The sequence below is a fragment of the Cynara cardunculus genome (assembly GCF_001531365.2).
Source record: "Cynara cardunculus var. scolymus isolate 2C chromosome LG 1, CcrdV1, whole genome shotgun sequence".
NCBI lineage: Eukaryota > Viridiplantae > Streptophyta > Magnoliopsida > Asterales > Asteraceae > Cynara > Cynara cardunculus.
In genome coordinates this window covers 13,987,299-13,997,825 of record NC_037528.1, presented here as the reverse complement: position 1 = coordinate 13,997,825, position 10,527 = coordinate 13,987,299, and the positions used below count along the sequence as shown (strand labels likewise).

The window sequence follows — 10,527 nt, the reverse complement described above, 5'->3', positions numbered from 1 at the left end:
ATAAGATAAGATTTAACAATGATATAAGTTACACTTGGTCTTTACATATTAATACAATTTGAATAAATAAGAGTTATGGTTCCAACTACAGACTATCGATGAAAAAATTTGTATGACAGTTTAAAATCCAATATATTTAAAATCCAACGTATTTAAACGACTCCACAAATGTGTTCGATTTACATCAAGAGCAAAAAACCAAGAAACTTGAGTTTTAAGATAAACACTCAAAACTAATTTAAAAAAAACTACAAATTTAACAGATCATAAATCATGAAAAGACCAAAAAAGATGGGTTTTAGAATGAAATTTCAACTGCTTAAGGTTGAATTAAATATATTAATACATGTATATATATATATTTCAAAAAAACCCAAAATCATATTAATTCAGAACATATTATACAGTGCAATTTGGACGGCCTAACCCCAAAATATATAGTATATATATAAATAAATAACTATAAAAGTATAAATCGTAAATATGAAAAATATTTTTTCACATTATATATAATATATAATAATATAATTAAGTCAAAAAYTATTCAATATTGGACTCATTTCGAAGGTATTAACGAGACGATTATAATAGTGTAACTTGTTAAAATAAAAATGTATTGTTTAAACATGTTTTAATTGATATACGATTATGTATGTTAATTTGATAAAAGTTTAGGAAACGTTTAAAAGTAAGGACATAAAGTAAATTAATTAACTAATTATAGGAGTATAAAGTGTAAAAAGTGAAAAAGTAGTGAGAAGAGGAGGGGGTGAAAAAGTAAAAAAATAGTATAAAGTGTATCTTGGTCATTTAGTATTTTAAGACTTTAAGATTTTTGCTAAATTTGCTTAATAAGATAGTATAGATTAAATGAACAACCAATAATATAAAGAACAAGGTGGATTCATATATCAAAGGTAATATTGATTCTTATTAATTTAATATATAAATGTGATCATCGACTCATTTAGCTAACTTTAATAACTTAAGGAAAAAAAATATTGTCATCGCGCAACGCACGATGTCAAACACTATGATATTTTAATAGGAAATGTGAAAGTAAAAACAACATGAAAAGTAATTTTCAAGTGATGTGAGATAACAAAAATCAAACCACAACTCAATATTTCAGAAATCACAAATCCGGTTATGCCAAATCATTTATTCAAAAAAAATACTTAGGGTTGTTTATCAAACCCATGCTTATCGACAAAAATTAACACAATCATTTACTTACCAGGTAAGATTTTAGTCCATCAAAACGGCATCGTATGCAACAATTTACCCGGTAAGCACTTACCGTGGTAAGAGTCGTTGCCATCACTTACCGGGTAAGACTCTTGGTCCTTGTCTTGCTCTTACTGGGTAAAATTCTTGTCAGGACCGACCCTGTCCATAGGCCCAAGGGCCGACGGCCCAGGGCAGCAAAAAGCCCAAGGGAATCAAATTTTATAAAGCCCAATGTATTATATAGGTTCAGTTTTATTTGGGCCTAAAAAAATGTCGTTACAGTCTAGCCCGCAGTCCAGTGAGTCCACGCACACGTCCATCATATTCATCGACTCTCGCTCGCCTCGCCTACGGCCTACCTGACTACCTCGCTCTGTCGCTCACAGCTCACACACTCTCAATCGCAAACGGTAAACGCTCTCAATCTCAATCGCAATCGCAATTGCAAATTCAAACGGCAAACCCTCTCGCTCTCGCTCTCTCTGCCTGACTGCCTCTCTCTCGTGTCGGTCTGCAGCTACCTGCCGACGTTTGTGAGACTGTGACGGTCTGTCGTCGCTCTCTGCGGGCTTGCGCCTATGCGCCTCTCCTCTGCCTCTCGGCTCGCTATCTCGCTCTCTCTGCCCTACAGAACACTAGAAAGAGCGAAAGACTGTCTACTGTTGTTTGTGTGAGGTTAGGGAAACTAAGAAACTTAACTTAGGGTTATTTTATATTTTTATTACTTATTTACTTTACTTATTTTATGTTTTAATTTTCTTAATTCTTGTTCGATTGCATTGCAAAACCTAATAAATAATGAACAGAAGTGTGAAATTGGTCACTTTCACTAATTGTTTATAAATTAGGGCTGTTTAGAAATTAGAAATTAGGGCTGTGAAATCACTAGGTATAATATAGTTGAACAAACCTATAAATGTGCAGTAGTTAAGTGATGATTTGCCCTCACTTGAATGTGTAGTAGCTAATTCACTTGACTGTTCTCCCTTAACTTTGCAATTTTACATATGAAACTCATGATTGTCATTGGTCAAGACCCTATATATGATTATACATGATGGACTAACGGAGTCATGCAATAGCTAATCTCATAGGCAAATACCTTAAGTGACTAAAACTAGGAGGACAAAATTAGTGAAGGAGGAATGAGCCATTGATGTTGTAGAGTGTAAATAATTGAAGAAGAACCAACCAATTAAGTGTTTGGAGTTGGATTGAGAAAGTACGAGTGTTGAATTTGCTTTATATAGAAGACGTGGGATGTAGTAAATGGGACAAGTAGACGAGTTAGTGTTATGATGCTCCTTATTTTGGTTTTGGACAAGTAGATGAGTTGGTGTTTGAACGCAAAGGCTATAACAACTTGATTAAAGAAACCTTAACATATTATTTTAAAACAAACACTCAACTATAAGATCACACTTATGAACAAAAAAACACTAATGGGTCTTTCGGTCTATGAAAGAAAAAGCTAGACAATTGTAAATTACCGCACTTGGATGTTTTTAATTGGGCATCATTTGGACTTTTCGCCGTGGGCACCAAAAATCTCAGGACTGACCCTGATTCTTGGTCGTTATCATATTCATCCGATAATGTAATGTGATTTGGTAAGCGCTTACTCGGGTAAGCATTTGGTAAACGGTCCCTTAATCTAGATGCATAGATAAAAATTATAATTTATTTAGTTAATATCTTGTTATAGAAATATAGATATTTTTTAGATTAATGATCGGCTAAAATACATATTTAACCAACCCGCTTATTTAATTTGTAAATTCATGGTTTACTCTATTAAATAACCATCTCTTTTGTTCTAATTTTTCAACTCTATCACAAATGTGAGATATCAAAATCAAATCATAATTCAGTGTTTGAGAATTTCTCAAAATTGGTTGTATAGCATCTATTCAAGATTGTTGATTTCAAAGAAACAATAACTAAGGAGTAATGACTAATGGTTGAAGGCTAAAGTGTCCATTTCTTATTTATATATATATATATATATATATATATATATAGGCCTATTCAAGAGAAAACTGAGTTGTTTGTGGTAACTGTGAGAACCAATATTAACCACAAATCAATAGATAAATTAGGAAATTTATAAATTTTGTAATTTTAAATTAAAATCTTAATGCATGGATATTTTTGGTATTTTAAAACTCTCCTCTCTTCTCTCTTCTCTCTCCGGCCACCGTTCTCCGGCCTCCGGCCACCGTCCTCCGGTGATACCACTATGATACCTCTGTGATACCTAAAAATATTGACTTTGTTAAACAAAAAATACATTGTGATACCTAATCATATATAAGATGCATAGTGATATCACTGTGTTACATCTTCGATCGACCACACAAACGACATCAATGTGATACCCAAGCACATATATGATGCATTGTGATACCATTAGTATCACCGAAGGACGGTGGCCGGAGGACGGTGGCCGGAGAGAGAAGAGAGGAGGGAGGAAAGTTTTAAAATACAAAAAATATCCTTGCATTAATATTTTAATTCAAAATTGCCAAAATTACAAATTTCCTAATTTATCTATTGATTTGTGGTTAATATTGGTTCTCACAGTTACCACAAACTAATTAGTTCTCATTTGATTAGGCCCCTATATATATATATCTATATATATATATATATATATATATATATATATACTAGTTGTGTACCCGCGCAATGCGGCGGGAACTATGAATTTTAACGATTTTGAAGTTTCACTGGTTTTATAAAATAAGATTTAACGATGATATACGTTACACTTGGTCTTTACATATTAACACAATTTGAATAAATAAGAGTTATGGTTCCAATTACAGACTATCGATGAAAAAAATTGTATGACAGTTTAAAATCCAATATATTTAAAATCCAACATATTTAAATGACTCCACAAATGTGTTCGATTTACACCAAGAGCAAAGAACCAAGAAACTTGAGTTTTAAGATAAACACTCAAAACCAATAAAGAAAATTACAAATTTGACAGATCATAAGTCATGAAAGGACCAAAAAAGATGGGTTTTAGAATGAAATTTCAACTGTGTACCCTCTTTCTTGTCCAAAAACTCAGATTAAGGTTTAATTAATACATGTATATATATTTCAAAAAAACCCAAGAACATATTAATTCAGAACATATTATACAGTGCAATTTGAACAGCCTAACCCCAAAATATATAGTATATATATGAATAAATAACTATAAAAGTATAAATCGTAAATATTAAAAAAAAATTCACGGTATATATAATATATAATAATATAATTAAATCAAAAACTATTCAATATTGGACTCATTTCGAATGTATTAACGAGACGATTATAATGGTGTAACTTGTTAAAATAAAAATATGTTTTTTAAACATGTTTTAATTGATATACGATTATGTATATTAATTTGATAAATGTTTAAAATGAAATATTTAAAAGTAAAGGACGTAAAATAAATTAATTAACTAATTATAGGGGTATAAAATGTAAATTTAAAATTATAATTTAAAAAAATGGGTTGTAAGAGGGTGAGTGTATGTGAAGAGTGGAGGGGGTGAAAATGTGAAAATGTGATATGAAGAGTATCTTGGTCATTTAGTATTTTAAGACTTTAAGACTTTTAAGACTTTTGTTAAATTTGCTTTATAAGATAGTATAGATATGTCTACTATTCGATATCTGAAATGTTATTGAAATGACAATATAATAAAATTGTATTTATAGGACGTGTAAAATTTATAAGCTTTATCATAGACCGTTTTATAATACTTAATTTATAGAATTTAAAAATTAAGGACATATACAAAGACGTTATAATATTATAGAATGTTTTTAGGCATCATAGTAAGTTTTTAGGACCATTTTTTTATATAAAAAACGTCATATTAAATATTTATAGAACACTATTTGAAAAAGTGTGTTATAAAAACAAGTTAACTAGAAAAAGATGGGTTTATGAAACACTTTCTCAAAAATGTCATATAAAATAGCTAATACGGCATTTTTTATTAAAAATATTTTAAAAAAAACTTGTTAATACCTTAGAAAAATATCTTATAAACCTACTGCAACGTCTTTAGATAAGATGCTTTAATTTTTGATCCTATAAATCAAGTCTTATAAAAAAATCTATTAAAATACTCAGAGATAGCATTCTATAAACCCAATTTTATCATAGTGTGAAAAATATAATAGTAAATAGAAATTAAAATTAAAATATGGTAAAAAAATAATAATATTGTAGATTGAAAAATCAATTTTGATTTCGTTTTTATTATAGTATTTAATAAACTATTAACTATATATTGATCTTGATGTTATGTTATGTTCATAAAATGTGATCAGTTTGGATGTCTCTTTCTTAATTTAATCATTTAAAATAGGAGTAAAGTTTTATACCTTTTAATTCTTAAATTTGTCCAATCTTTTACATTTGTTTTAAATGTTAATGTAGATAAATATTAGTAGATACTTAAAGAATGGTTGTGTTCACGTGAGACCAAGGGTTTTTTGTGAGACCCGTAAGACCAATTTATATTTCTTAAGCAACTTTATAAGCTAATGATCTAATGGTCTAAAGTTGCACGATGACAATTTTGTGATTATTGAGAAGTCTCATGGCGCTTATTAATGTTCAGATTGTCAGATTGTAGATCTAATCAAGAATTGAGAATTGGTATCACGGATCTCACAAAAAACCTTTGGTCTCACATGATCCCAAGTCAATTAAGGAAAGTAAAACCAATTTTAATATATAATTTCAAAAAAGTAAAAGAAGATATATATAAATTGATATTTTTGTATTTAGAAATTAAAGGAAGGTTGTAAAATATTTAATATATAGTTTTAAGTTTATATGACCGGAAATAATGACAACTGTACAAAATGATTTCCAATAAATCATTATGACAAAGTTAAATAACTTAACAAAAATTTCATTATAAGCAAATTCTTGGAAATTCTTATTAAATTACATTGGAGGTCCCAGGTTTGAATCCAAGAAGAAATAAAAAATCATCTTGTGACTACGGAGGTTCAAATACAGTGACTTCAAACTATCCTTGAAACGGGTGGTCGTCCTGACATTAGTCAGCTCGCATAGCAGGTTGGATATTCAGGTTAATAAAAAAAATCATTTTATTAATATATATAATAATGTGACATCTTTAATTAGAAAGTATCATATTAAAACATACTAAAAGATAAGTTTCGTTTTATTATGATTGTCATTTTTGTGTTTTAACTATTCCGGACTCCATTTTCAAAGAGATTATTTGACTTGGCTTGGTTCAATTTGTTAAACGTTACGTCAACAATAACAGTAATCCTTAAAAAAAATACAACACTGTTTATTTGGTTGCAAAATGATATGGCGTCCCTGTACTTGATGATTAAGATTCAGTTTAGTTTGAGGCTACATATGCTCTCCATACATTTGAAATGAAGGTATATGTATGGTGTAAATGAAATATGAAACATCTGGTACAATGAAGAAAAATAACATTAATTAACATTTGACGAATTACATAGGAGAAAGTGTACATATGATTCTTTATCAAGTTTTGAATATATGAAACGTTAAAGAAAATAGTTGTCGTGCATTGTAATCTTGCAATTGCATGCTCAAGTTTAGTACGTGATTTGTGATTAGCTTACACGGCGGCATAAGGTGATTCCATCACCGACTGGAAGCTGACAAATCTCCACCCTCGGATCAACAGCTAAAGCTTTATTAAGCTCCAACACAAAATCTCTATAATACCTGACATACTTCCTGAGTGGTGCATCTGGTGGGGCCACTAAAGAACCGTTCCAAAGGGTGTTGTCGTAGCCAATGACTCCGCCAATTTTGACAAGATCAATTAATCTCTTGTGGTAGTTAAGGTAGTTGTCTTTATCAGCATCCACAAAAATAAAGTCAAATGATCCATGGAATTTTACCTGTAAGTCAATTATGAAAAAGTTATATGATCTAATCTTTTATTTGAAGAAGATCAAGCAAATCAACAATATATATATATACATATACAAATTTGGTAAGAACTTACATCATCGACCATTTGGTCAAGTAGAGGTAAAGCAGGGCCTTCTCTAAAGTCAATCTTGTGAGCAACGCCAGCTTTTTCAATAATTGGAAGTCCAATTTCATAGTTTTCACGATTTATGTCCAAAGCCAATATTTTTCCGTCATCTGGGAGAGCAAGAGCAGTGGAAAGAAGGGAATAACCGGTATAAACACCAATCTCCATAGTGTTCTTAGCATTTATAAGTTTAAGAAGTAGATTCAAAAATTGTCCTTCATCAGCAGATGTCGTCATTAAGTTCCTACAATTCACAAGACAAGTAAAACAATTAAAAAACGAAGTGCCCCCACAAACATTTGTCAAAATCCGGGGAAAAGCGTAGCACTTACCAAGGGTGTTTCGCGGTGACTTCACGAAGCTCTTTCATGGATTGTGGCTCTCTTGGGTAAACGCTGGTTTCAAGAATGTATTGATAGAGAGCATCACTTTGAAGGAGACTCTTGTGGCCAACTTCTTGGTGTTTTGCAGGTTGAGTTTCTCCTGTGGCTGCCATTGGTGTGTGTTGTGAGGATGTGAAATGAAGGATATATGTATGGTTGGTGTTAGAATATGAAATGGATTGAAGGGGTTCATGGGTTTATATAGAGTGGAGATGGATGATATGATGGAGGAAGGTGGTGGGATGGTGTGGGTGGGGTTGGTGAGACCATTGAGGTTTCAATGGAGATGTTGACTTGGCCAACCATAGTGGAAAGCAAGACTTGGTATTTGGTAACACTACTTGTTTCATTTCCATTTTATCCTTTATTTGCTGGCAATGGATTAAATCTATGTTTCAGGACAGACTTAGTATAGCAACACCGAATTATTCCTTTGTCGAATGGTAAAAGAATTTAGGTTCGTGAAAGATGTAATCGTATCAATTTGTTGTGTGTCATCGTATGTGTTTTAAAACTACAATGAGAACAAGTTTTATTTGGTAGAGTTGGTTTGCAAAACTTTTATTCCACCCCAGATACAAGTTCGAATCTTGTTGAAGTAAATTATTGTAATTGTCATGTGATTTGTTGATTTCTTTGGTATTTGTGTTTTGATTTCTCATTTCAAATTGACGTTCGTGGTTTCATATAGAATTAATTGTTACTTTCATCTAAACTTCATTATCTGGTTAATTTAGTTCTAAAAAACCTAATAATTAGTACTGATAATTAATAATAATACATTTCAATTAATATTAATCAGATGTATAAGTGAAAGAAATTGAGGGGGAAAAACTTATTTAGTTTATATTTCGATAAACCAACTTATAACTACTAATTTTTATCGATGTAAAAAATACTTTTGAAATAAACTGATTCATAAGTTAGTTTATGTTTGTCATATATGATCTTACAGAGGGAGTAATTGGTTGGGGAGGTGACTTTTTATACGAGTAACATGTGGTTGTATGTTCAAAATTTATGTTTTTCTGGTATTCTTGGTAAAGATTCTTATCTGTTATAACCTAACCCACTCTTTTAGTATTTTAAATTTATTCCAAGATATTTTTAATTTTATAAATTATTTATATTTTGAAAATTGATATAACGACGGATTTCACCTACACCCATAATGACTTGTATTGAGTAGTGGTTGAGGTCGAAAGACACCCTCCAACTTCCCATTCATTTTCATGTCTCAACAACTTTTTACCAATTTTCAAAACCTTTTATATCGTTGACGATGATGTTTTTCTTATAAAAATATGACTTTTTGTTGTCTCATTCTGACTTTTAATCATTTAAAATAAAGGGTTGGGTTCAAGTGAGTTAAGCTGAAAAGCGTAAGAAGAGAACTTCACCTTTAGATGCATATTAAGAGGAGATGCACCGGATCAATACTCGTATCAAGCACGATTCATTAATGAGTTTGAGATTAAAAGTGATTAAAAGCCCACTTTTTATCTTAACTCTCATTTTCTAAGGATATTTTTATATGCTTTAATTCTTAAATTTCTATTATCTTTTACATTTGTTTTTAAAGCTAGTGTAGATAATGTATAGATTCTTATTAAAAAAAACTATCGATGGATAATTTTGGAAGGTATAAGGTTTCAATTTAACGAGTATAGTAAATTACGGATTTGGTCCATATAGTTTGATGTTTTTTACGAAAATGGTCACTGAACTTTATTTATTACAAATTAGGGCTTGTTGTATGTCATTTTGTAGCGAATTTGGTCCCTCCTTGTAACGGCCATCTAGTTCCTCATTAACTTTGAGGTGACTTTCGTCCTTTTCCATTTTTGTTTAATTTCCAAGAAGGGTGTAATGGAATAATATTTTATTGAAGTATTTTAATATTTATATACGACAAATAGAACAAATAAATTCACACACCCTCTTTACTCTTATTGAGGTTTGAAAATCTGACCTCCTAGGAGACCAAAGACTCACATACCGTTAGGCTAAAGGCTCTTTGGTTAGAATATACTATTGTAGTAGTCGAAACAGCGGATTCCCCTGCCACCCATGGTTATGGGACCGAATTCATTAGTATGAAACATTTTCTACTCGAGAGACCAATTTCGTAAAACCCACATAAACCATAGGGCCAAATACATAATTAATTCTAAAAATAAAATAAAAAATATTTATACTTTATATCAAATTAATTAATTATTATACTTTAATATATATTAGTTATTATAATTTATGTTTAATTTTAATATACAATATATTTTCTTTTCAAAAAAATATATATTATTATGTCTATTTGCGTAGCGCACGCATGCATGCACACACATATAATGAAGTCCGGTAGAAAACGATATATGTTAATTACTAGATCAATTGATTCAACGAATATGATTAAATCGATGTTTACGACAATATTTTTTTAAACTAAAATAACTTCTCTTCCACCTATTTTGTATTCGAAAAAAGACAAAATATAAACAAAAATCGAACGAAATAAATTACACTAAAAAACAATCATACTTCTCACTAATTTGACATCCATATTGATATACTTTTTCATCCGTTTTTTCGTGGTTTTCCAGTTTTTGTTTATTTTGTGTTGAGAGAGAGAAAGAGAGTTGAGTTCAAAGGAAAATATTAAATAAACCCGAAAATTACAAAAAAAAATGGATGAAAAAATAAATGAAGTGAAGTGTAACATACATCGCTCGATTTTTTTTTATATTTCATTTTTTCCGAATAGAATATAGGGGTGGTAAGATTTTTCTTAATTTAAAAAATATTGTTATAAACATTCACTTAATTACATCCAT

The 10,527-nt window shown here is 30.3% G+C and overlaps 1 protein-coding gene and 1 pseudogene across 1 annotated transcript; both read right to left on the bottom strand.

Annotated features, from left to right (window-relative positions):
• Window positions 1–1,835, bottom strand: part of LOC112500226 — a 4,771-nt pseudogene extending 2,936 nt beyond the window's left edge.
• Window positions 1,836–6,654: 4,819 nt separating this feature from the next.
• On the bottom strand, window positions 6,655–7,862 carry LOC112510259 (caffeoyl-CoA O-methyltransferase-like). Its single transcript, XM_025115604.1, has 3 exons — window positions 7,646–7,862; window positions 7,281–7,557; window positions 6,655–7,173 (listed from the first exon to the last, which is right to left on the bottom strand). Exons 1-3 carry the CDS (start codon window positions 7,807–7,809, stop codon window positions 6,880–6,882), a joined length of 735 nt encoding a protein of 244 aa, XP_024971372.1. The 5' UTR covers window positions 7,810–7,862; the 3' UTR covers window positions 6,655–6,879.
• Between the last annotated feature and the right edge of the window lie 2,665 nt (window positions 7,863–10,527).

Excerpts from the sequence above, each read along its gene's own strand:
- LOC112510259 (XM_025115604.1), bottom strand. The coding sequence starts at position 7,809 with ATGGCAGCCACAGGAGAAACTCAACCTGCAAAACACCAAGAAGTTGGC. Across the intron at positions 7,558-7,645 it reads GTCACCGCGAAACACCCTTG|GAACTTAATGACGACATCTG; the intron begins GTAAGTGCTACG and ends TGTGAATTGTAG. Across the intron at positions 7,174-7,280 it reads TTGACCAAATGGTCGATGAT|GTAAAATTCCATGGATCATT; the intron begins GTAAGTTCTTAC and ends ATTGACTTACAG.